At 44.4% G+C, this 27599-nt stretch overlaps 1 protein-coding gene across 1 annotated transcript; it reads left to right on the forward strand.

Moving 5' to 3' along the window:
* Positions 1–2682: 2682 nt before the first annotated feature.
* Positions 2683–27048, forward strand: LOC120996341 (adiponectin-like). The gene is made up of 3 exons (XM_040426198.1): positions 2683–2797; positions 25748–25940; positions 26396–27048. Exons 1-3 carry the CDS (start codon positions 2780–2782, stop codon positions 26908–26910), a joined length of 726 nt encoding a protein of 241 aa, XP_040282132.1. The 5' UTR covers positions 2683–2779; the 3' UTR covers positions 26911–27048.
* The last annotated feature ends 551 nt before the right edge of the window (positions 27049–27599 follow it).

Below are 27599 nucleotides of genomic sequence, written 5' to 3' on the forward strand. Positions count from 1 at the left end.
ACAAGCAACCAGCATACACGGGAATGAGAATTGCAGCCAGTACGCAAGTGCACAGGCAGCCAGCCTACACGGCAATACAGTGTAACAGTAAACATCACTGCGATACATACAAGACACAGGGAGTACATAAATTCACAGGACACAGTTAACACACTATAAGGCCGCAGCCAGCACGCAGCACCCAAGCAACCAGCATACATGGGTAACAGCCCTCAGCTGGTACACAAGAGCGCATGCAGCCAGCCTGCACAGCAATAAGTGTCAGTGAACAGCACTGTGGCAATATGCAAATAAGTTGCAAGTGTCCTCCAAGTGCCCATGTCCTACGGTAAATGCCGTTATAGCACCTCCCATGTTTCACTGTAAGTCAGCCCAGTGCCCTTACGTCACGGTCTCTGCTCCGTGAAATCTCGCACCAGCTCGTGTCACTGTTGGGTCCAGGCATGCTCCGTACACTGCCCACTCTGGGCAGCTGCATCAGTGAACTGACTGCACATGCCTAGATCCGGCAGTGACGCAATCTGGAATGTGATTTCAGGGAGCAGAGTCTGTCACGTAAAGGCATTGGCCTGTCTTACAGTGAAACATGGGAGGAACGATAACAGCATTCTCCATAGGACATGGGCACTTGCATTCGGAGAGGAACACCCCTGGACACTTGCAACTCATTTGCATATATCTTCAAACTTCATTTTTTCAACATCAAATACAAATTTTTTTACAGAGAGAGATAACATCATTTCCTATAAATTCAGAGTCCTAGGATACTAGGGGGTGTTATAAACCAATTTCCAGGTCAATTCAGGTAGAATTGATTCGGGTCCGAACCGAAACTTTAAAAAAATTTGGCAAACCTTAAATGAACCAAATCTCAAAAGGTTCACTAATGTCTACTTCACACAACTCTGTGGATAGAAATATAAAATAGTTATGGGTGTCAGAATGTGGCTATACAAAGCACATTTTTTTTCTTTCAAATTTTTTAAAACAAAAATATCCCTGGTTAGCGGAAGAGGATGGCGGGTTGTCGGTTCCCTTTTTCCAGGGATATTATTTAGCTTCCCAAGTCCAATGGATAAAGTCAGGGGGAAACAACATAAATGAATATCTAGCTTTAATGGCCCAAAATACTATATATTTAGTATATTGGAGACTGGATTTATCAAAACCAAAGGAAAAAAAAAATCCAATATGCCGAATGGTGGACCTGGTTTAGGGTAAGATAAAAGGAATATTAGGAATTTTGAAGACTTAAATTTTTTCACCCTTATGGTGCAATAGTAATATTAGGGAATTCCAATTATTCACAGAACACAAATATTGGGAAAAACACAGTATTATTTATGTATCACAGTTAGTTAAGAATGGGGAAATAAGACCACTAATAGAATTATGCCCTGGAATGAATCTAGACTCAATGAGCTGTTACCGATATTATCAATTGAAACATGTATTTGACGCTACACAAAATAGGGAATATTTTATCACAACAAATCACAAATTCACTGATTTTTGTTACCAATACACGTCCACAAGGGTGACTATCTCCCAAGTGTATAGGAGAATAAGGAAGGGTTTGGGGAAAACAATAAAATTTAATAGTGAAGAAAAATGGGCAAAGGATATGGGATCAAACACAATAGAATGGGCGAATATTTATAAAAATATTTAAAAAACGATTTCCAGCAACTTTCGACTAATTTATTTTAATATAATTCATGGAATATATATGACCCCCACGTTTTTAAGTAAGATCTATAAAGAGCGAGAATCAAACTGTTGGAAATGTAGAGAAGAATCTGCAGATTATTTGCATATGATTTGGAGCTGCCCAAGTCTGCAACTCTTTTGGAGGGAGGTTTTTCGAGTTCTAAGCGCAGAATCTTTAATATCCCTTCCATATAATCTGGAAGTCGCCGTTCTAGGTAGTATTCCATCATTGACCAGAGAAAAAAGGGAAAAAAAGGTTTGGATAAGGGGTCTTATGGTAGCAAGAGTGATTATTGCGAGACAGTGGGGCTCAAAGAGAGCACCGAATATTATGGAGTGGAAAAACTTACTGGCACGGATCGAGAGGTTTGAGGAATATATTGCCGATAGCAGATGAGTGGAGTCGTTGCCTGGTGGGAGGGACGGGTGGGGGAGCGAGGGAGAGATGAGAGCAACCATCACTAACGGAGTGCACCGAGAGGACCACCAAGGTGGTTGGGTGGGGAAGTGGGGGGGGGGGTTCATGTAACTTGGGTGACAATTGATCCGGATAGATTGAAATTTTATTGGGAGCTTGGGAACCTCCCACAATATAGTACACTACTTGCTAGTTTTGTAGTATTTTTGTTTATTGTATCTTATTATATTGACTGCCCTGGCAGACTGTGTATTAATGATTCCGGATTACTGTATTGTCAAATTGGTTTATTTTTGTATTTTGTATTGGAAAATGAATAAACAAATTTAATTTAAAAAAAAAGTAAAGCATGAGAATATCGCACTGACCTGCAGAATATGGCTCTTGGAGGGCAGGAAAAAGAATGAAACCGAATTTTTTTTTCCTGTGGCACCAAGAGGTTAAAAGGTTTTAGCACTTAATATTCAGTTAATTCTGATTGTTCAGCTTTCTTTAACTTTAGATAAACAGTAACTTAAAACACCCAGTATTTAACAGGGTTTGTATATATATAGCAACCCAAAAGCTGCCTAATAAGACTGAACCAAGACAACCAGAAAAGCCAAACGTAGCGCATAATACATTTCAGTTCCAGGGCATTGAGAGCTGAATATGGATGATTTACCAATAGTCGTAAGTATTTATGTACTTTTAATTCAATTTATTGACTAATTTTACAGTTTAAGTCTCCTTTCACATAACTAGGGATGAAGGAGACTTCGGCCGACCTTCAGGTCAAAGTTTGGGTTTGGGACCCGAACTTGACCCGAACTCGAACCCGAACCCAAACCCCATTAAAGTAAATGGGGACCCGAACTTCATTTTATTACCATGGTTATAACGGAAAATAATAGCATTCCTAAGACAGAATGCTAAATAAAATGGACACTGACGGGTTAAAAATGTCCGTAGAAGAACTGTTCAGGCAGATCAGGATGGAGGAGGAGGTACGGGGACCCGGCTGGTTGAGGGAGAAATTTGGAGGCCTGCTACTGCATCTGCAGTGGCCATCCCTGAGGAAGGGGCTAGACGGCCGCGACGTGCTTATGCCCTGACGATATCCCAGGGTCTTGTTTCTGGTAATGGCTACACCCCTTGACTCAGGTGTTGCTTATGTGCTCATTTATCCTTCCCTATTTATTGTGGCTTCTCCCACCATGCTGTACGGTTTATAGCTTCAGTCTTGTTGTGGATTGCTGGTGTTTGGATCTCGGCAGAGTTCCTGTGCTTCAATAGCCATTTGTAGTTAAGTGTCTTCTTTCCCTTTTGTTTATTGTTTGGGTTTTCTTGTGTTGCTCTTTTCCCTGTAATTTGTGTTTAGGCCTGAGGGAGACTCCTGTTCGTCCTACCGTTTGGAGGAACAGGTTGTCTCTTCTCCTGACATTAGCACCAGGGTAATTTAGGACTTTAGGTTCCTGTGTATGAACTCGCCTACCTCTGAGGTCAGTTCATATTTTCAGTCAGTCAGGACTTTGATTAGGGTTTCTCTAGAAACATAGAAACATAGAATGTGTCGGCAGATAAGAAACATTTGGCCCATCTAGTCTGCCCAATATACTGAATACTATGGATAGCCCCTGGTCCTATCTTATATGAAGGATGGCCTTATGCCTATCCCATGCATGCTTAAACTCCTTCACTGTATTTGCAGCTACCACTTCTGCAGGAAGGCTATTCCATGCATCCACTACTCTCTCAGTAAAGTAATACTTCCTGATATTACTTTTAAACCTTTGCCCCTCTAATTTAAAACTATGTCCTCTTGTAGCAGTTCTTCTTTTAAATATTCTCTCCTCTTTTACCTTGTTGATTCCCTTTATGTTTTTAAAAGTTTCTATCATATCCCCTCTGTCTTGTCTTTCTTCCAAGCTATACATGTTAAGGTCCTTTAATCTTTTCTGGTAAGTTTTATCCTGCAATCCATGTACCAGTTTAGTAGCTCTTCTCGGAACTCTCTCCAAAGTATCAATATCCTTCTGGAGATATGGTCTCCAGTACTGAGCACAATACTCCAAATGAGGTCTCACTAGTGCTCTGTAGAGCGGCATGAGCACCTCCCTCTTTCTACTGGTAATTCCTCTCTCTATACACCCAAGCATTCTGCTAGCATTTCCTGCTGCTCTATGACATTGTCTGCCTACCTTTAAGTCTTCTGAAATAATGACCCCTAAATCCCTTTCCTCAGATACTGAGGTTAGAACTGTATCACTGATTTTATATTCTGCTCTTGGGTTTTTATGCCCCAGGTGCATTATCTTGCACTTATCAACATTAAATTTTAGTTGCCAGATTTTTGACCATTCCTCTAGTTTTCCTAAATCCTTTTCCATTTGGTGTATCCCTCCAGGAACATCAACCCTGTTACAAATCTTTGTGTCATCAGCAAAAAGACACACCTTACCATAGAGGCTTTCTGCAATTTCGCTGATAAAGATATTAAACAATATGGGTTCCAGAACAGATCCATGAGGTACCCCACTGGTAACAAGACCTTGGTCTGAATATACTCCATTGACTACAACCCTCTGTTGCATGTCCCTCAGCCACTGCCTAATTTATTCAACAATATGGGAGTCCAAGCCCAAAGACTACAATTTATTGATAAGCCTTCTATGTGGGACAGTATCAAAAGCCTTACTAAAGTCTAGATAAGCGATGTCTACTGCACCTCCTCCATCTATTATTTTAGTCACCCAATCAAAAAAATCAATAAGATTAGTTTGACATGATCTCCCTGAAGTAAACCCATGCTGTTTTTCATCTTTCAATCCATGGGATTTTAGATGTTCCACAATCCTCTCCTTAAGTATGGTTTCCATTAATTTCCCCACTATTGATGTCAAGCTTACTGGCCTATAGTTGCCTGATTCCTCCCTACTACCTTTCTTGTGAATGGGCACAACATTTGCTAATTTCCAATCTTCTGGGACGACTCCTGTTGCCAGTGATTGGTTAAATAAATCTGTTAATGGTTTTGCTAGTTCACCGCTGAGCTCTTTTAATAGCTTTGGGTGTATCCCATCAGGCCCCTGTGACTTATTTGTATTAATTTTAGACAGCTGACTTAGAACCTCTTCCTCTGTAAAGACACGTGCATCAAAAGATTCATTAGTCTTCTTTCCTAACTGAGGTCCTTTTCCTTCATTTTCCTTTGTAAGAACTGAACAGAAGTATTCATTGAGGCAGTCAGCTAGTTCTTTATCTTCTTCCATATACCTTCCTTCTTTTGTTTTTAATTTGGTAATTCCTTGTTTTAGTTTCCTTTTTTCATTTATGTATCTGAAGAATGCCTTATCGCCTTTTTTTCCCTGACTGAGCTAATTTCTCTTCTGCCTGTGCTTTAGAAGCTCTTATAACTTGTTTGGCCTCTCTCTGCCTAATCTTTTATAATTCCTAAATGCTATCTTTTTGTTTTTAATGATTTTGGCCACTTCTGCTGAGTACCACAGTGGTCTCTTCCTTTTTTTGCTTTCACGGACAAGCCTAATCCAATTTTCTGTTGCCTTCAATAGTGCCACTTTTAAGTAGTCCCATTTCTCCTGGACTCCAATGAAACTGTTCCAATCTGATAGGGACTCGTATACCACTAATCTAATTTTAGAAAAGTCAGTTTTTCTAAAATCTAAAACTTTTGTTTTTGTGTGGTGTGACTCAGTCACTGTACTTATAGTAAACCACACTGACTGGTGATCACTAGATCCCAAGCTTTCCCCTACAGTAATATCATATACCAAATTCCCATTTGTGAATACTAAATCTAAAATGGCCTCCTTCCGGGTTGGCTCCTCAACTACTTGCTGTAGAGATAATCCCAGTAGGGAATTTAGAATATCTGTACTCCTGGCAGAACTAGCTATTTTGGTTTTCCAGTTTACATCAGGAAGATTGAAGTCTCCCATAATGATAACTTCCCCCTTCAATGTCATTTTAGCTATTTCCTCAACTAGTAGATCATCTAATTCTTTGACTTGGCTAGGTGGTCTATATATCACACCTACACGAGTTACCTTATGATTATCAAGCTGCAAGGTAACCCAAACTGACTCTAAATTGTTCTCGCTAACTTGTATCAAATTAGATTTTATGCTATCTTTCACATACAGGGCCACCCCTCCCCCTTCTTGCCTTCTCTGTCTTTCCTGTATAGAGAGAACCCTGGTATTTGTTATATCTCAGTCATTACTCCCCTTGAACCACGTCTCAGTAACAGCCACTACATCTATATTCTCAGATGCCATTATAGCCTCAAGTTCATTGATCTTATTCCCTAAACTGCGAGCATTTGTAGACAAGAATCTGAGCTTGTCATTTCTTAACCTTTGTGCTACTGGCATCTTCTGGCATTGTTCCGGGGGGAAGATGGACTGCTGGATTATCACTCTTTTGCCCCCCTTTCCTAGTTTAAATGCTCCTTAGCAAATACTTGGAACTGTTCACCGAGGACATTCGTTCCCTTGAGAGAAAGATGCAAACCATCTTTCTTGTACAGTTCTTTTCCATTTCAACAAGAGCTAACATGAGACACAAAGCCAAACCCTTGGTTCAGACACCATTCACCAAGCCATACATTGAATTCCTTAATACACATCTTCCTGTCATGCTGAAGGTTATGCACAGGCAAAACTGCAGAGAATGAAACAGTTGATGCAACCTCCCGTATATCCTTTCCAAGTGTGTGAAAAGCTTCTTTCACCTTTGAAACCTCATTGCAAGCCAGATCATTTGTCCCAAGATGGACAATAACATCCACTGCCCTTTCCTGCTTTGCTTGCCTAACAATATTAAGGATCCGTCGTCTAACCCTGCTAGCGGTAGCACCAGGGAGACATCTCACAACACCATTCTGTCACGACCATGGTCATGGTCGCGACTCAGGATCCGCATGCAGTTGCCTGCAGTTTGGTTTTATTGTCAACCACATGGCGAGGGCTGCTGGTTTGTTGCCTCATGTGTGGTTGCTGCTGGCAACATGATTTGGTACTTGGCAGTATAGCAGCCTGAGCTGTTGCTAGGCAGCTTGCTGTCAAGTGCATGCGGTTACACCTGGTTGGGTGTGTGTGTATGTATGCACTTTGTACAGGGAGTGCAGAATTATTAGGCAAGTTGTATTTTTCAGGATTAATTTTATTATTGAACAACAACCATGTTCTCAATGAACCCAAAAAACTCATTAATATCAAAGCTGAATATTTTTGGAAGTAGTTTTTAGTTTGTTTTTAGTTTTAGCTATTTTAGGGGGATATCTGTGTGTGCAGGTGACTATTACTGTGCATAAATATTAGGCAACTTAACAAAAAACAAATATATACCCATTTCAATTATTTATTTTTACCAGTGAAACCAATATAACATCTCAACATTCACAAATATACATTTCTGACATTCAAAAACAAAACAAAAACAAATCAGTGACCAATATAGCCACCTTTCTTTGCAAGGACACTCAAAAGCCTGCCATCCATGGATTCTGTCAGTGTTTTGATCTGTTCACCATCAACATTGCGTGCAGCAGCAACCACAGCCTCCCAGACACTGTTCAGAGAGGTGTACTGTTTTCCCTCAATGGGGTTCAGATCAGGTGAACAAGGAGGCCATGTCATTAGATTTTCTTCTTTTATACCCTTTCTTGCCAGCCACGCTGTGGAGTACTTGGACGCGTGTGATGGAGCATTGTCCTGCATGAAAATCATGTTTTTCTTGAAGGATGCAGACTTCTTCCTGTACCACTGCTTGAAGAAGGTGTCTTCCAGAAACTGGCAGTAGGACTGGGAGTTGAGCTTGACTCCATCCTCAACCCGAAAAGGCCCCACAAGCTCATCTTTGATGATACCAGCCCAAACCAGTACTCCACCTCCACCTTGCTGGCGTCTGAGTCGGACTGGAGCTCTCTGCCCTTTACCAATCCAGCCACGGGCCCATCCATCTGGCCCATCAAGACTCACTCTCATTTCATCAGTCCATAAAACCTTAGAAAAATCAGTCTTAAGATATTTCTTGGCCCAGTCTTGACGTTTCAGCTTGTGTGTCTTGTTCAGTGGTGGTCGTCTTTCAGCCTTTCTTACCTTGGCCATGTCTCTGAGTATTGCACACCTTGTGCTTTTGGGCACTCCAGTGATGTTGCAGCTCTGAAATATGGCCAAACTGGTGGCAAGTGGCATCTTGGCAGCTGCACGCTTGACTTTTCTCAGTTCATGGGCAGTTATTTTGCGCCTTGGTTTTTCCACACGCTTCTTGCGACCCTGTTGACTATTTTGAATGAAACGCTTGATTGTTCGATGATCACGCTTCAGAAGCTTTGCAATTTTAAGAGTGCTGCATCCCTCTGCAAGATATCTCACTATTTTTGACTTTTCTGAGCCTGTCAAGTCCTTCTTTTGACCCATTTTGCCAAAGGAAAGGAAGTTGCCTAATAATTATGCACACCTAATATAGGGTGTTGATGTCATTAGACCACACCCCTTCTCATTACAGAGATGCATATCACCTAATATGCTTAATTGGTAGTAGGCTTTCGAGCCTATACAGCTTGGAGTAAGACAACATGCGTAAAGAGGATGATGTGGTCAAAATACTCATTTGCCTAATAATTCTGCACGCAGTGTATATCTGGTGTGCACGAGGTTTATGTAGGTGTGCACTGTGACACTTCCCTTCACTGTGGCTGCCCGTGGCAACGTTTGGTATTGTGTACATGTGGTGGCAGTGTCTCGGCCTTCTGGCTGACTCCCAGGACATGGTTGCCACGCATGTCGTTGCCTGCGATAACAGCTGCAGTGTGATGTTTATTTGGACACTTCCCCTTTAAGTGGCTTTTTCCCTTGCCTGGTGTAGGAAGGGTTAACTCCCTTCTTAGTTTGTGAACACTGGGTGTGTGTGTGTGGGTGTGGCCACTTGGGGTTATTTAGCTCATGCTGGATGCCAGACTCTGAGGGGTACTTCAGCCATGGTTAGCTGAAGTCATCCTCCTGGCTAATACCATCTGTCAGTGAGGGCCACCCTTGTGGTCATAAATTATGTTACATGGTGTTATGAAGGTGTGTGTGTGGTTTCCTTGTTATTGCTGCTTATGGTCCTGGGTTCCTGTGTGATGTCTGGTGTGTGCTGTGTTCGTTTGTGTTCTGAACAGCAGCACTTGCACATGGGTTCCAGGCTTTGTTTTCTGTGGCAGGTGAATGTTGTGTTTGTTGCATTTACCTGCCATTGCCATAAGTTGTTTTTGTTCCCCTACTTGCTTGGCCACTTTAGACTCCTGTTTCTCTGCGTCCAGGAGAAACGGGCTGTCTACCCAGCTCCTAGTTCAGGGATCGGCGGAGGGTCAGTAGGGATCCGAGGTTCCTGAGCATGAGCCCTCCTACCTTCAAGGGCGGCTCATGCAGCTAGGAGTCAGGGTCAGATTAGGGAAGCTTTAGGAGGTGACCTGCTCCCTATTTCTGTCGTTTTGACCGAGCAGCCACTAACATCTTCATTCATCGCACGGCTGAGGGTTTTCCTCAGCCGTGACACATTCTCCTCAAACTTCACACCTCTTATGATGGAATCGCCCACCAACAGCTGCTTACTATCAATCCTCATCTTCTCCTTTTTGTCTTTGGCTGCAGCCTTGCATACTTTAGGCATGGGAGATGATTGTTTCTCACCCACTGTGCTTGAGCCATCCTCCAAGTTGCTCTTGCACTCTGAAAGTGCTGCAAATGAATTATGGAGAGCCACAGACTGTGGGACATGTCTTCTATCCACAACTCTCAGTCTACCAGAACCTACAGTAACCCATCTTCCATTTCTAGGGGGCCTCTGTGGCAGTGACATTGCAATGTTCTCAGCCTGAGTTTGTTTAATGGTTAATTTACAAATCTAGGAGGTGACCAGCTCCTTTCCCTAGTTTCCAGGCCTTTTCCCCCTACCCCTTTCCCTCCTACGTTCAGTGTGGGTTTTCCGCCCACACCGAAACATGACAATTACAGAGGCAACGTGGCAACAACGTCCAGGAGCGTGGAAAATGGTGGCCAGTAGCAACGGGATACAGGACTTGCAGCTGCAGGTTACACAGCGCCCGTGCAGCCTGGTGAGATACCAGGGGTCCTCTTCTATCTCTTCTTAGCTGTCCGGGGGGGGGGGTGGACATCCTGTGGAGATGGGAAGGGGTCTTCGGCAACTTTTGGGGGGTTTAGTGGGATGGTTGTCGAGTTTGGGCGTCGGTGGGGCATCGCCCCGGGTGTGGGGTGTCTGTTGGGGGTCTGGCTAGCAGGTCAGAGGCACCAGTGTCAGTGCAGACCCAGGCGGGAGGGGAGGATGAAAGGCCAAAGGTTGACGACGCGGCAAAAGGTGAGGTGTATGTGTGTTTTTTATAAGGGTCTGTTGGAGGCGCACTTGAAACAGGAGGTTAGGTAGCGAATTTGGAAGGGGGAGTAAGAGGAAATTTTTTCCCTGCTTCCCCTGGAGACATTTAACTTGGATAAAGGGAAGAAAGATGAGGGGAAGAAGAAGGAAGAGGAAAGGCGTTGGTATCGATTGATTCTGTGCACTTTTTCAAACTGGTTACAGGTGATTTTGACGAGCGTTATTGGGGAGAAGACGCCGGAATGTTGCTCGGCATTGTTTTGCTATTTAGACACAATAGGGAACGCGTACCGGGTTTGTTAAAGGAGATATTAATTATTAATATTTTGTGTTAATATCAATAATTAATATTCATAAATAGGCGTGAGTCGTCTATTGATGACTCCGCCTATTTATACTATAAATACTAACTAACTCTGTTGCACTTACACTTTTTCCCTGAACTACGTGCGTTATACTACTACTGCGTCGACTACTAGCTGTACTTTGAATAATAAAAGGAATTTATTAAAACAATTACACGTCTACAGTCTATTATTGCTATAATTATATATATATTTATATCAATGGAAATATAAATATATATACCTATAGTCGCACACGGTAAACTTCACTACACACAATACACCATATCCTACACAATTACAATTCCACCTCACAAACTATCTAAATAGCACACTTACATATTCACACGTTCTTTAGCAGCTCCCACCCAACCACCTAGCTACACACTGTGCCTACAGGGTAAAAGGGGTTAACACAGTTGTGGTTGGCACTGCAAGGGTTAATACGATGCAGGCCAGGGGTATAGGCAGGGCTGTAGCTGTGGGCTACAGGGAGTGGCACTGCAAGGGTTAATACGGTGCATGCCAGGGATACATGATTAGAGGGGTAATACAGGGCAGGGGGTATAATCTTTGGTGGTATAGGACGAGGGTTACTTAGCCATTCCAGGGGTTAATGCAGGGGCTGCACGGCTCAACCGTTCTTCCTTCATGGAGCTGCTTGGTCCATCTCTTTCTCTTCCATCTGTCTCAGTTTGTGATCATGAAAGCCCTCCCTCCCCTAGTCCCAAATGCTGGACTATTTATCTATCGTAAGTAGGGGGGAAGGTGTTTGGCCATGGGGCAGAGGTGTGGATAACCCATGCTATCTTGTTTGGGGTCTGACTAGATGACAAAAGGTGCCAGATAGTCTGCAATCTCCTGTCCTGAGGTGACCAGCAAACGGGCCCATCCTCGTTAGCATCTCTGTGCTAACTACCTGCCGGGAAGCAGTTTGGCTGTTTCCCAGGTACTAGGCAGACTCGACTCTCTATGCAGCCTTAAATCAATTACCCTCAACATGGCCTTGTAACAGCTGTTATAAACCTAACAATGCAAGCCATGGCTAAACGTGGGCCTGTATAAGAGTTCACAGGGAATATTTAATACACTTCCCTCTGCATATATATATATATATATATATATATATCCTGTTTCTTGGCCATGGTGTCCAAAAATTGAACCTGCTCGGTGGAGTGCGTGAGAGTAAATTGGATCTCAGGATCCATTTTATTCAAAAACTCATGGAACTCCGCCAATTCACTCTCAGTGCCGTCCCAGATGACAAACACATCATCTATGTATCTCCACCACCCCAGCACATGGCTGAAGTGGTGGGACACATAGACGTGCTCTGCCTCCAGGCCAGACATGAAAATGTTGGCGTAAGTTGGCCAGTGTCCCACCACTTCAGCCATGTGCTGGGGTGGTGGAGATACATAGATGATGTGTTTGTCATCTGGGACGGCACTGAGAGTGAATTGGCGGAGTTCCATGAGTTTCTGAATAAAATGGATCCTGAGATCCAATTTACTCTCACGCACTCCACCGAGCAGGTTCAATTTTTGGACACCATGGTCAAGAAACAGGATACCGTCCTAGTGACGGATCTGTTTATTAAGCCGACAGATTGCAACAAACTACTGAGATTTGAAAGTTGCCACCCGCGGTCCATGGTGAAATCACTGCCACGGAGTCAGTTTCTCCGTGTTCAGCGGATTGTGAAGGACCCACAATTACGGGAGAAGAGATTGTCAGAGATGGCTGACAAATTTACCAACAGAGGGTATCCGAAGAAATTGGTCCAGAGGCACTTGGACAATTTGGAGCCCAAGGGTCCTAAGGTAGCTAGCAAGCAGGTTACAAACAGGGGGCCATTCAGTTCTACATACACTGAGGGTAGCTACCAGATAGCAGGTGTTATCAAGAAGCACTGGTCTATACTGAATAGCAATTTTGGTAATGTTAAGGAATTTGCTGTGCCCCCCCTCATGTCATATAGGAGATCTAATAGTCTACGTGACAAATTGGTCAGAGCGGAGGTAGCTGGAGACAGAGCACCCATTCAAACTTATATAGGTCATAAAAAGTATGGATGCTACCCGTGCTTGAGCTGCGTGAATTGCAGCTATATGTTGAAAGGGGAGAAATTCATGCACACGATATTGAATACCCAGTTTGAAATACGACACTTCCTCACATGTAATAGTTCATTTGTCGTCTACCTCTTGTCCTTCCCCTGCAATCTCTTATATGTAGGGGAGACCATCTGTGATGTCAAGACGAGGATGAACTATCACAGGTACTCTATTCGTCAAAAACGGAGGGACCTCCCTGTGCCCATGCACTTTGTAGAAGCTGGACACAGAGAGAAGGACCTCAAATTCAGGGTGATCGATCATATTCCTCCACTTAAAAGGGGAGGTAATAGGGAGCGATTATTGAAGCAGCGTGAGATAATGTGGATTCATCGGTTAAGTACACTGAAGCCTGATGGCCTTAATGCAGAATGTAGATGGGATTTGTGTGGATAGGATGTGCGCTTAGTTCATGGGGGGTCTAATCTGTCTTGTCTTGTGTGAGGGATGTACAACAGTGCCAATTTTGAACCAACTGATTTATATATATATATATCTCGCTTTTTTCAGAATTCAGGACAAGCCTAATGGCCCTTTGTCTACTTTAGTGAGCAATGCCGCCAATGGATCCGTGGAGCCCGCGAGTGTGGCTGTGTCTACCATATAAAGATCAGGTGGACCCCGGTGGGTGCCCCCTGGGACTTGTCACATAGTGCATGATGTTAGTTTGGATGTAATCTACAATATTTGTTGTTACGATGGTGGCGATGGAATGCTGTGATACTGGCCATAAACTTTGCGTTGCTAGTCAGCATGTGTATGGCACACCATTGTTAGGTGTATGCAGATGGGAAGGGTTTATTCCATTGGAGCTGCACTTGTGAATTTCGTTGTGTGGGGGATGGCCGAGGGTGGCGCTATTGGTGCCTAGTGGTTGTCACAGCTAACGCGGTGCCAGCCGCTACCATCCCTCCCCCCCCCCCCCCCCCTTCACTCACTGAGGTAAAGATATATGTGGATCGTATGCATCTACAGTCATGTGAAAAAATTAGGACACCCTTTGAAAGCATGTGGTTTTTTGTAACATTTTTAATAAATGGTTATTTCATCTCCGTTTCAACAATACAGAGAGATTAAAGTAATCCAACTAAACAAAGAAAACTGAAGAAAAGTCTTTTCAAGATCTTCTGTAAATGTCATTCTACAAAAATGCCTATTCTAACTGAGGAAAAAGATAGGACACCCTCACATGTATTCCCTCTTAAATTGGCTCAGATCTCACACAGGTATATCACACCAGGTGCACATAATTAGTAGATCGTTACTCTGCATGTTGAATGAGGCTTGCCCTATTTAAACCTCAGACATTTAGTTTGGTGTGCTCCTGACTGTTGAAGTGAGAGTGAGCACCATGGTGAGAGCAAAAGAGCTGTCAGAGGACTTCAGAAAAAAGATTGTAGCAGCCTATGAGTCTGGGAAGGGATTTAAAAAGATCTCAAAAGATTTTGAAATCAGCCATTCCACTGTCCGGAAGATAGTCTACAAGTGGAGGGCTTTCAAAACAACTGCCAACATGCCCAGGACTGGTCGCCCCAGCAAGTTCACCCCAAGAGCAGACCGCAAGATGCTAAAAGAGGTATCCAAAAACCCTAAAGTGTCATCTCGAGAACTACAGCAGGCTCTGGCTACTGTTGATGTAGAAGTACATGCCTCTACAATCAGAAAGAGACTGTACAAGTTTAACTTGCATGGGAGGTGTGCAAGGAGGAAACCTTTGCTTTCCAAGAGAAACATCGAGGCCAGACTGACATTTGCCAGCGATAAAGTTGACAAAGACCAGGACTTCTGGAATAATGTTCTTTGGACAGATGAGTCCAAAATTGAATTATTTGGACACAACAGCAGAGGACATGTTTGGCGTAAACCAAACACAGCATTCCAAGAAAAGAACCTCATACCAACTGTGAAGCATGGAGGTGGAAGTGTCATGGTTTGGGGCTGCTTTGCTGCAGCAGGACCTGGTCAGCTCACCATCATAGAATCCACGATGAATTCTACTGTGTATCAGAAGGTGCTTGAAGAACATGTGAGACCATCAGTTAGAAAATTAAAGCTGAAGCGGAACTGGACCATGCAACATGACAATGACCCAAAACATACTAGTAAATCAACCAAAGATTGGCTGAAAAAGAAGAAATGGAGAGTCCTGGAATGGCCAAGTCAAAGTCCAGATTTGAATCCCATTGAGATGCTGTGGGGTGACTTGAAAAGGGCTGTACGTGCAAGAAACCCCTCAAACATCTCACAGCTGAAAAAGTTCTGCATTGAGGAGTGGGGTAAAATTTCCTCAGACCGATGTCGAAGACTGGTAGATGGCTACAAGAACCGTCTCACTGCAGTTATTTCAGCCAAAGGAGGTAACACTCGCTATTAGGGGCAAGGGTGTCCTATCTTTTTCCTCAGTTAGAATAGGCATTTTTGTAGAATGACATTTACAGAAGATCTTGAAAAGACTTTTCTTCAGTTTTCTTTGTTTAGTCGGATTACTTTAATCTCTCTGTATTGTTGAAACGGAGATGAAATAACCATTTATTAAAAATGTTACAAAAAACCACATGCTTTCAAAGGGTGTCCTAATTTTTTCACATGACTGTATGTGACAGTCCGGATGCCCCCACTGATGTCCGCACCAGGATAAATGCATCCCAGGTTACCATAGTCACTGACACGCCCCCTCGATGCGGTGTGACTGTAGCCGTGTCACATGACCTTGCCCTCCTCCCTCCGCTGCTGCGTGCGCGATGCGCTCCACTGAATGACGTTGCGTTCCAGGGAGCGAGCGAGCGTGGGTGCGTAGCAGGTACCGGGAAGAGGGGAAGGAACGTCTGGCCCTGGCGCATGCGCAGAGCAAAGAAGGGGACGCCAACACTCGCGGCCACGTTAGAACCATTGATGGTAGGCTATACTATTTTAATTTTGATATGATGCAGCTGCATCCTTCTTAATAAGTTTTTAACCCTTGTTACACTGAGCACTTTTGTATTTCACATGAGACCCTTGGCTCCTTACTGTTGAAGTTAAGGGTCATTGATATGTGTGTAGGAATTATATCTTGTACTGTATAACACTGACAATATGATCATTGAATATATGGGTTTTACAGTTTTCACATTTTGACATACAGTACAGACCAAAAGTTTGGACACACCTTCTCATTCAAAGAGTTTTCTTTATTTTCATGACTATGAAAATTGTAGATTCACACTGAAGGCATCAAAACTATGAATTAACACATGTGGAATTATATACATAACAAACAAGTGTGAAACAACTGAAAATATGTCATATTCTAGGTTCTTCAAAGTAGCCACCTTTTGCTTTGATTACTGCTTTGCACACTCTTGGCATTCTCTTGATGAGCTTCAAGAGGTAGTCACCTGAAATGGTTTTCACTTCACAGGTGTGCCCTGTCAGGTTTAATAAGTGGGATTTCTTGCCTTATAAATGGGGTTGGGACCATCAGTTGCGTTGAGGAGAAGTCAGGTGGATACACAGCCGATAGTCCTACTGAATAGACTGTTAGAATTTGTATTATGGCAAGAAAAAAGCAGCTAAGTAAAGAAAAACGAGTGGCCATCATTACTTTAGGAAATGAAGGTCAGTCAGACAGCCGAAAAATTGGGAAAACTTTAAAAGTAAGGGCTATTTGACCATGAAGGAGAGTAATGGGGTGCTGCTCCAGATGACCTGGCCTCCACAGTCACTGGACCTGAACCCAATCGTGATGGTTTGGGGTGAGCTGGACCGCAGAGTGAAGGCAAAAGGGCCAACAAGTGCTAAGCATCTCTGGGAACTCCTTCAAGACTGTTGGAAGACCATTTCAGGGGACTACCTCTAGAAGCTCATCAAGAGAATGCCAAGAGTGTGCAAAGCAGTAATCAAAGCAAAAGGTGGCTACTTTGAAGAACCTAGAATATGACATATTTTCAGTTGTTTCACACAGGAAGCGGCGAGGTTGTTAGAGAGGGGTTTTAGGTTGTGTTTTTACGTTCCTTCGGGCCCATCGTCGGGTTCCGTCGTGCATAAGAATTTGAGGTCAGCGCTAGAGCACCCTCAAGTGGTTTCTAAAAAATTGGCCAAGGAGGTAGCACTAGGATGTATGGCGGGTTCTTTCTTGAAGCCTACATTGGCAAATTTGAGGATATCTCCTTTGGGGGTGGTTCCCAAGAAAGAGAATAAATTTCAGCTCATTCACCACCTTTTCTTTCCAAAAGGGGTGTCGGTCAATGATGTTATTGATCCTGAATTATGTTTAGTGGTTTATACGTCATTTGACGCGGCTGTGGCTTGGGTAAGGACATTGGGCCCGGTGACGCTGTTAGCAAAGACAGATATAGAGACAGCATTTCGCTTGTTGGCGGTTGATCCAGAGAGTTTGCATTTGTTAAGTTGTTTTTGGGAGGGGGGTTATTTTGTAGACAGGTGTCTGCCAATGGGGTGCTCATTGTCTTGCGCCTATTTTGAGACATTTAGCTTCTTCCTTGAATGGGTAGTGGTTGACGTGTCTGGTTGTTCATCCGTTATTCATTACCTGGATGATTTTTTATGTCTTGGCCCAGCGGGTTCGCGGGTGTGTTCATTATTTTTGCATACAGTGCAGTCGGTTGGTTTTTGAAGGTTTTGGGGTGCCGTTGTTGGTGGAAAAGACAGAAGAGCCTACAACTGAGTTTTTGGGGGATTTTAGGTTGCCGGACGACAAGTTAGTGAAGTTGCAGCAAGAAGTCAGCAAGGCAAAAAGATTGTCGAAAATTAGGTTGCGGGATTTACAGTCTCTGTTGGGTGAACTTAATTTCGCTTGTAGGATTATGCCGATGGGGCCCATCTTTTGTCAGCGTCTGGCTTCTGCGACAGCAGGGGTTTTGGCACCCCATCAATTTATTCGTCTCGGTAAAGAGTTACAGGGAGATTTAGAGGTTTGGGTGTTTTTTTTTAGAGGTTTACAATGGTAGAATGATGGTTATGGGGGAGGTTGTCACTAACGTAGATTTTGAACTGTTTTCAGACGCAGCTGGGTGAGTGGGGGGTTTCGAGCATATTGCCATGGTAAATGGTGTGCGGGACGTTGGCCAGAGTCGTGGGTAGTTAGGGGTTGGGTGAGAAATTTTGCGCTTTTAGAGCTTTTTCTAATTGTCATGGCATTAGTGTTGTGGGAAGATCGGTTCGCGAATAAGGTTTGCTTTCACTGTGACAATCTGGGGGTTGTACAGGCAATCAATAGTTTGACAGCATCATCTCCCCCTGTGGTTAAGCTGTTACAATATTTAGTGCTAAGATGCTTGTCCATTAATGCTTGTTTAGTGGCTGTTCATGTGCCGGAAGTTTCTAATGGTATTGCGGATGCCCTTTCTCGTTGTGGGAGTGTTTGCGTCAACTAGCACCAGAAGTGGATGCCGAGGGGTTGTGAAAATCTTGGAGGAACGGTAATGGGGCTTTTACGGGAGTCATTGAGCCCTGCCACGTGGGCTACGTATGGTAAAGCCTGGGAGAGTTGTGAGCGGTGGTGTTTGCAGCTAGGCGCGGATGATGAGGATAGGGAAATGGCATTATTATTATTATTTTTAGGTCATGTTAGAGAGGACGGATGGTCCGTATCACAGTTAAATAGGTGTGTCGCAGGTTTAGCGTTTGGTTTCGTTTGCGCAATCTCCCAGATTATACGATTATACGAAAACGTTTCTGGTAAGGCAAAACTTAAGAGGTTGGAGATGGGGTTAAGTGATTGAGGATCGTCAACAGCGGTTTTGTTTAAATTATTATTAGATATTGACTCAATGTTGGGGTAGGTTTGTCAGTCACCATGGGAGATTAGTTTATTTAAGGTGGCTTTTTCACTATCGTTTTTGGGGGCTTTTCGATTCGGGGAATTAGTGAGTAGCAGTGTCAATAGGGCTGGGAGGTTGTGGTCAGAGGATGTCAATCCTTATGCAGACAGGGTGGAGGTTTGTATTCAGAAGTCAAAAACTGATTGCGAAGGGGGTAGGAATTTGATTTTGTTTGAGGTGCCAGAATGTTTCCTTTGTCCAGTTAGGTGTCTGCGGGATTACGGGGGCGAGATCGGGAAGAGAACAGCTCCTCTTCTTAGGCACGAGAATGGATTATTTTGTTGCGGGTTCAATTCATAGCAATTTTCAACAGATGCCTTAAGGTCTTGGGGATCGATTCGGAAGGTTATACGAGGCATTCCTTTTAGATTGGGGCAGCACGTCTAGGGATTAGCGAGTAGGTGATAAAAAGAATAGGTCGGTGGGAATCAATTCGATTCCATTCGTACGTGAGGCAGGGTAGATTGCAAGTTGGGGATGAAAAAAGCTTAAAGGGGTATTCCCATCTAAGACAATGGGGGCATATTGCTAGGATATGCCCCTATTGTCTGATAGGTGCGGGTTTCACCGCTGGGACCCGCACCTATATCGAGAATGGAGCGGGGAGCGCTGTGGCTGGAGGACCCCAGATTTCCCGGGGTCCGTCCACCACCAAGCGCTAATCCCCACCTCTCCCATAGAAGTGAATGGGAGCGTGCCGTGCATGCGCAGCCCATGCTCCCATTCATTTCTATGGGGCAGACAGCGATTTTCGGCGGCCCCATAGAAATGAATGGAGGGCGGCTGCGCATGCGCAGTGCACTCTCCTTCACTTTCGGGCTCTGTTCTTGATATAGGTGCAGGTCCCAGCGGTGGGACCCGCACCTATAAGACAATGGGGGCATATCCTATCGATATGCCCCCATTGTTTGAGATGAGAAAACCCCTTTAATGATGCTTGTTTTGTTGTTCTTATGTATGCAGCCGGCTTTGGTGTGGATCTTTGGACTTCCTTCGTGTTCTGGGGGGCGGTAAGGGCAGACGTGAGACCGAACAGGCGCCAACTGGGTTTTGTGCGGGACGTTGCAGTTTTGAGGTGGCTCGATATGAGAGGTATGCTTTGGGGTGGGGTGTCGTGGGAGGTTAATTTGGGACGTTAAGTTTGATTTATTGAGGTTATGGTCGTTGTTCCCGGGTATGATCACGGTATGGTCGGACATTGTGCCGAGGCGGTCTTGGAGACGTGCGAGATCAGTGGAGCAATTAAATAAAGCTCGTATTAAAGTCAATAGGGCAGTTGGGAGGTTTGTGGCAAGAAACGAGCGGTTGCAGTACGCCATGTGGAGTTGGAAGTGGAGTGGGTGAATTTTGGAGAGCGGATCGGGTGCATCTTAATGCCGTAGGAATAGATTTGTGGTCCCTGGGGATCCAGAGTGTCATGAACCAGCGGGTGTGAAGGGGCGTTATCTAAGTGAACCTCTCGATCTTCACAGTACCCCTGATGATGGGGATAGACTTTCTTGAGGGGAACACCAGGTCACTACCTCTTGAGGAGGATTGGCACACGAGGCAGCTAGTCCAGGCAGACCAGGAGGTACCTGAGCAAGATACCAGAGGAACAGGCATTGTCAGCAGGCTGAGTCATAACCAGGAGCATCAGTGCAGGACCGAAGCATGAGGCAGGGGCGAAGTCAAAAGGCAACAGGCTTGGCAACAGAAGAGACAAGTCAGGCTGGCAGGGATCAAACAGGTAGCAGAGTCCAAGAATACAAGTACGAGTCAGGAACACAGGAACTCAAGCAGATATCAGGAACCTTAACAGGACACAAGGACCTTCACACTGAGGCATCTGGGAAGGGGGCTGAGCCACTTATATATGTGCAGGAGGGCTAGGATTGGTCAGGGAGGTCACATGATCCAACCTATAAAGCACAGGAAGTGACACGAGTTGGAACCCCATGCTGGCAGGGATGGAGCTGCCTCCCCCATCGGGCGCTGCGCTGCTGTGTCAGCCCCGATGGTTACCATGGCAACCGGACGCCTTCACAGGCATCCGGCTTGCCATGGTATAAAGGGTAGTTTCACACTTGCGGCAGGACGGATTCGTTCCGCCTGCTATTTCACCGGACCGCCGCTCCGTCCGCATTGACTATAATGGGGACGGGGGCGGAGCCCCGGCAGTGCGCGGCGAGAGGCCGCCGGGCGAAAAGTACTGCAGGTCCAACTTTTTCATCCGGCGGCCTCTCACAGGGAACTGCCGTGCTGCACCGGAGCTCCGCCCCCCTCCCCATTATAGTCAATGGGGACGGAGATGCGGCACGGTGAAATAGCGGCAGGACGGATCCGGCAGACTGTCCTGCCGCTAGTGTGAAAGTACCCTAAGGCCAAATGCACACGGCCGTGTTCCGCAGCCGAGAGCTGTCCGTGGTATGCCGGGCTGGATTCCTGTTCAGAGCAGGAGCGCACGGCGTCATTGGTTGCTATGACACCGTGCGCTTCATGCTGCCGCTGCACTACAGTAGTACACTGGTATAGTGTACAGAGGCGACATGAAGCGCACGGCGTCATAGCAACCAATGACGCTGTGCGCTCCTGCTCTGAACAGGAATCCAGCCCGGCATACCACGGACAGCTCTCGGCTGCGGAACACGGCCGTGTGCATTCGGCCTAAGCCTGATCAGGCTTGGCTAGGAAGAAAGGAGCCTGACCAGGCTAAGTGTAATAGAAAATACACTGCAGTACACTATACAGTGTACTGCAGTGCATTATAGAGGCATCAGACCCACTGGATATTCAAGAACCAAGTGGGTCTGAGTAAAAAAAATTATGAAAAAAGTATTAAATAAAAAATAAAGTGCTTTATAAAAAATAAAAAAAAGTTTCACATGTAAAATAAAAAATCCCAAGTAATTTTAAAAATGTTAAAAATAGAAACAAATAAATAAAATAGACATATTAGGTATCACAAAAAGTGTAATGCCAAGCGATCGGCGTATGCCCCCCAAATTAGTACCAATCAAACAGTTAGCCCATACTGGAAAAAATGTATGCAGCGCGGAATCTGGATCCAGCTGCGCATAGAGGGGGTGTGCATTGGAGCGATCGGAGGAGAGTGCAGGGACACGGGGACAATTTTATTTAGTGGCAGAGCTGTATCTAAAGCTGTTCAGCGACAGTGCTTGTGGGGGTGGGGGAAGACAGATGTAGCAGAGCTGTATGTGCTTGGGGGAGAGATAAATAGACAGATGTAGAAGGCTGTATGTGCTTGGGGGAGAGATCAATAGACAGATGTAGCAGAGCTGAATATGCGGCAGTTCAGACAAAGTGTTGTTGGAATAGAGAAACACAACTGATGCAGCAGAGCTGAATATGCCTCAGATCTGACACAGTGCTGGATGGAATAGAGAAACACACTGATGTAGCAGAGCTGAATATGCCGCAGATCTGACACAGTGCTGGATGGAATAGAGAAACACACTGATGTAGCAGAACTGTATATGCCGCAGATCTGACACAGAAGATAGATGTAGCTATATATGCATCTATACTGATAAAAGGTCTATGGTTTATACACAACTGTAGTAGAGCTGTATTGGAAAAAATCTGCATCAGTGCTGGTCGGTGGGGGAGGGTCATGTTTTATGGGAGTCAAAAGAACAGATCATATGGCTACTGGCTGACATGCTTGTGGGCTAATGTATAGTAGTGAATTATTGTTTTGCTGCACAGAATGGGTTTGTAAAAGATAAGACAGGTTCTATGTGTAAAACTGTATTAGGCTACTTTCACACTTGCGTTCGGGGTTCCGCTTGTGAGTTCCGTTTGAAGGCTCTCACAAGCGGCCCCGAACGGATCCGTACAGCCCCAATGCATTTTGAGTGGATGCGGATCCGCTCAGAATGCATCAGTTTGGCACCGTTTGGCCTCCGTTCCGCTCAGCAGGCGGACACCCGAACGCAGCTTGCAGCGTTTCCGTGTCCGCCTGGCCGTGCGGAGCCAAACGGATCCGTCCAGACTTACAATGCAAGTCAATGGGGACGGATCCGTTTGACGTTGACACAATATGGTGCAATTGCAAACGGATCCGTCCCCCATTGACTTTCAATGTAAAGTCAGGAGTCCCTATTAATATACCATCAGATCGGAGTTTTCTCCAATCCGATGGTATATTTTAACTTGAAGCATCCCCATCACCATGGGAACGCCTCTATGTTAGAATATACCATCGGATTTGAGTTAGATCGTGAAACTGCAGACTGCAGGACAGTGACCTTTTACTGTGTAAATAAACTGACTAGTGCTCTCTGAGTGACGAGGCCTCACACTCTGCAGGCTGCTACACTGATGGCTCATACATTTCACATGAAGGAGCACGTAGGACTGAGCTCTCAGTGTGATGTCATAAGGAGGCGTGGCTGGCCTTCACTTGAACTGGCTAAGCCCGCCCAGCCTTAAAGAGGACCTTTCACTTGTATAAACTATGTGAACTGTGTATGCTGCCATATAGAGCGGCGCCCGGGGATCTCACTGCACTTACTATTATCCCCGGGCGCCGCTCCGTTCTCCCGTTATAGGCTCCGGTACCTTTGCTCCTTAAGTTATAGTAGGCGGGTCTTCCCTTGTCCTGTGGGCGTCTCCTTCTCCTAGGCTGCAGCGTTGGCCAATCGCAGCGCACAGCTCACAGCCTGAGAGGTTTTTTTCTCAGTGAGATCCCTGGGCGCCGCTCTATATGGCAGCATACTCAGTTCACATAGTTTATACACATGAAAGGTCCTCTTTAAAAGCTGGGAAGCAGGAAGTGAATGCTGAGCTGCCTGCAGGTGAGTGTTAAATAGCAAGATGAGAATACCCCTTTAAGGAAATGCTGCAGGAAACAAGCAGCAAGCATGCTGTGGCCAAGGTTGAAAGGAAACATTGGCAGCAGATCACCGCTGAACACAGTGCCCGGGACCACGGCGGTAAGCAGGGGAACAGAGGCGCACAGCAGCCGCTGTTACATACGGTGGAATTGAGACAGTCCTGAGGATGTGGAGGGACGCGCAAACTTAAGGGGTCAAGTTGTGCGTTGTTGGCTGTGGGAGGTCCTTGAAGTTGGTCGATATGGTGGCAGTTCAGAATGGGAGGGCCCCATGGGTGGGGCTGGAATCTCATGGTGAAACAGAAGTTGAGGAATTAGGCGTCCATCAGTTGGTGCCTCCAAGCTGGCGTTCAACGGCTGATGGCAAGCTGGAGTTGCCTGTTTTGTTTGGAGCAATTATTTTTTTGGGGCTTCCCTCGTCATTTATTCAGGTTTTAGGGGTTAATGTTATGTTATTTATGTTTGATATTTATTTTATTTAATAAAAACGGCTACTGTGGACAATTTAATCTGGACTGTTGTCTGGCTGTTATTCAATGGTGGGGTTAAAGGGTGAAAGGGTTTAGAGAGACCTGAGCAGACTAACCAATACCTTAGTCATGACTTTTTATGAAATTAAAAGATTCTTTCAAGGCTAGGTGACAAATATCTTGCTGAGGGACCCACCACTGTGACCCCCAAGAACACTTAGTACTGGGGTCGTAAGTAGTCCCCCACGTCTCACACCAGTACTGCTATGGAGAAGAGTTTTTAGGATGGAGTGCCAGGTGCGGATTGGCCATAGACCTTACATGGAAATTTCCCAGTAGGCCATTATCCAGGGGGACGGGTACATAATGAGCTCTCAGAGGTAATTAACACTGTGATAATCAGGCACTTATGTACCTGGACAGCGACCACACATGCCCTCCTAAATTTAACTGATGTGGTCTCTGCTCCATATCTTAATCAGAGACAAATGGAGGAGGACAGAAGATGGCATCTCTTGATGGACATCACAATGGGGCAGCTTTTTTTGGCAATATATTGTGCTGCACTATGGTATATCTGGATCCCCTGTAACATGGGGCCACTTTTAGAATTTTTTTCAAGTGCCACTGTTAGAGATGTGTGAATTTTATTCTATATTTTTTTTGTATCTCTAGGACTGTGACTGGTTAATCTTAAATTGTTACAAACTTCTTATCTCAGGAGCTTCCCCCCTCCCCTTTCTGCTGTTAGTCGAGCTCTGTCTATGCAATGCTATGAGGAGAAGAAGGGGGGGGGGGGAGCAGAGAACCGTGCTGTGGGCAGTGTGAAAGGATGCCAAATCCAATCCCTTGGCTGGATGAAAATGATATACACATATTACTCACTGCCTATAGAAGAACGTCTCTTTGAAGTGTCATATATGACGTGTGCAGTATTATTGTTAGGATAGACGCCATTACAACATGGTGACGATAACCAGATGTTTACATTAGTTCACATTCCAAAGTAGTGCACAGTGCGCAGATGCTAGAGTGTCATCTCCTCTTCTCTTATCTCTTCTTCCTTTTGAGCCAATGAAATAATGTCTGGGCCTCAGAAAGTACTGCCCTTTTTTGAAGATGTATATACCGCTTACTTTCTGTAATAAAGTAGAGATTGCATTGACCATCTATGTGTCAGCATCTAGTCTCTCAGCCACGCGTGGATATTAACCCCTGGGGGGTACTTTGATTTGGAGCACCAGAGTGCATCTTAAAGGCTTTAATTAAAAGCCGCTTTGTCACCACTTTAGGTTCCCAGTCTACCCCTGATGAAGTGGCTAGCATGCATACTGATGCTCTGTGCAACTAAAGGGTTATTGAAAAAGTCAGCTACCTTCACCACAGTGGGAGGGTGAGAAGGCATGTGAGACTTGAGACACCATACCAAAGGTTCTGGGTGGTCCCGAAGGTTGGGGCCTCTGCCTCTACATAACTTGGTCGCATCTGCCGCCAGCGCATGGGAATTAAGACCAGCGTATAAATGGGGATTAAGACAAGCGCCGGTCTTAATAAATGACTCACAAAGTGTATATTTTTGAATATTTTTGTATATCAGCTGTTCAGTGTCTATGTCCTACTCACTGTTAACAGTTGGAATATTCTCTTTCGTAGATGAGACGGATTACATTGCTGGTTGCAATCCTGGTCATATACTGCGTTATAGGGAATTGTGAAGTTGGCACCAAACACAATGAATGCTGTACAGGAGTCCCAGGTATCCCAGGAACACCAGGACTGAATGGTCAGCATGGACTTCCAGGAAGAGATGGTAAAGATGGGGAGCCAGGATCAAAAGGTGACCCAGGTATGCAGTTCTAGGAAGACAAAAAGTGCATTAAAACCCAGGGTTGTGTTATTGTGTGGACTAAATTAGAACATTTTAAATACTTGCATTAAATATTCCCGTCAGAAGTCAGTATAAAAATGATTGAATAAAGGGGTTGTGGAACTCACGGTAGGCCATCATTGTTATGTGACAATGAGTGGTATAATGAGTAGTAAAAAAAACAAAAAACAGACCCTTTCTAATCTTGTAGAACAGCTACGTTATTGCAAAGTGACTATAGGTATACAGGTATCTTGAAAAATAACATACTATGAATAGCTAATCCCGACGCCCATAAAGATTAGCTATCCTAGTGTTTGGGTAAATAAATCTGATTAAAATGATCTGTATTGCCACAATATGATTAGCTATTCAAAAGATACCTGAAAATTCTAGAATATGGCTTAATATATTTTTCCATTGATATACTTTAGGTAAATCTGGAGAAAATGGTCCACAAGGTCCACCTGGTCCTCATGGTAAAACAGGTCCTCCAGGATCTGCTGGGCCTCCAGGTCTTCAAGGTCAACCAGGCTTACCAGGACCACCATCAATGACCAGGAAAACCTATGCCTTTCACGTTGGACTGTCATCTTCTTATCCGTCTACCGATGGCCCAATTAAATTTGAAAAAGTTTTTTACAATGAGCAAAGTATTTATAAGACAGAAAGTGGAAAGTTCATTGCTCCAGTAGACGGTGTTTATTTCCTGTCATACCAAATTACAGTCTATCATAAAAATGTACAACTTAACCTACAACATAATGGTAAGATTGTGCAGTACATGTATCATGTGTACGATGGATCCAATACTAACCAAGCCTCTGGAGCCTCAATTTTAAAGCTGAAACAGAATGAGGAGGTTTGGCTGCAGGTTGTAGGAAGCAACAATGGTCTTTATGCTGATAGTGATGACGACTCTACATTCTCAGGCTTTCTGATTTCATGAAACCAGACCAGATCAAACTTCCTTTACAATAAAAATTCTAATATAATAATGGCATCAAACACATTAAATTCAACTACCACAAACATAAAAGGGCTCAACTAAAGATTTAAATATAAAAGTAATTTTGTTGCATAAAAAGTTGTGTGTGTTTTTTGGCTATTCTATCTTTTGTGGTTGGTTTATGATGAGTTATGATTTTTCCAAATTATTTGGGGCTGTGACATGCATTCTTTAAGGGTTGAGGTTAAAAACTTGACAGTGAAATCATTTTCGCTACCTTATCCCTGCTCCTTTTCTATGTTTTCCTTTTGTGTCTTTGTCTAAATGTTTCTCTCATTTATTATTACGATTTGTTCTATTCCAAGAGGCTGGGACCTTCGGCTTTACACTAGGTGCCCCCTCTTCGGCTTGTGTTAAAAAAAATAAACAAAACTCACCTCACCTATTTGATCACACAGCTGGGAACACTCGCTGCTCACTTGATGCACAGGACAAGACCTGCGCTCCAGCATGATGACATTTCACAGCACTGACCTGTGCATCCAGTGAACAGAAAGTGTTACCTGTGGCTTAATCAAAAGGGTGAGATGAGTTTTATATAATGTTTTTTTTTGCACAAGAAGAGTGGGTAGGGGGCATTAATAATACTGTGGCCTCTAATAGGGGCATTATTAATACTGGTAGTCACT

Source organism: Bufo bufo, chromosome 3 (genome assembly GCF_905171765.1).
Source record: "Bufo bufo chromosome 3, aBufBuf1.1, whole genome shotgun sequence".
Classification (NCBI taxonomy): Eukaryota; Metazoa; Chordata; class Amphibia; order Anura; family Bufonidae; genus Bufo; species Bufo bufo.

What these genes read in the sequence shown, in the direction of transcription:
- LOC120996341 (XM_040426198.1), top strand. An exon ending in AGGATCAAAAGGTGACCCAG is followed by an intron (nt 25,941 to 26,395) that starts GTATGCAGTTCT and finishes GATATACTTTAG; the next exon opens with GTAAATCTGGAGAAAATGGT.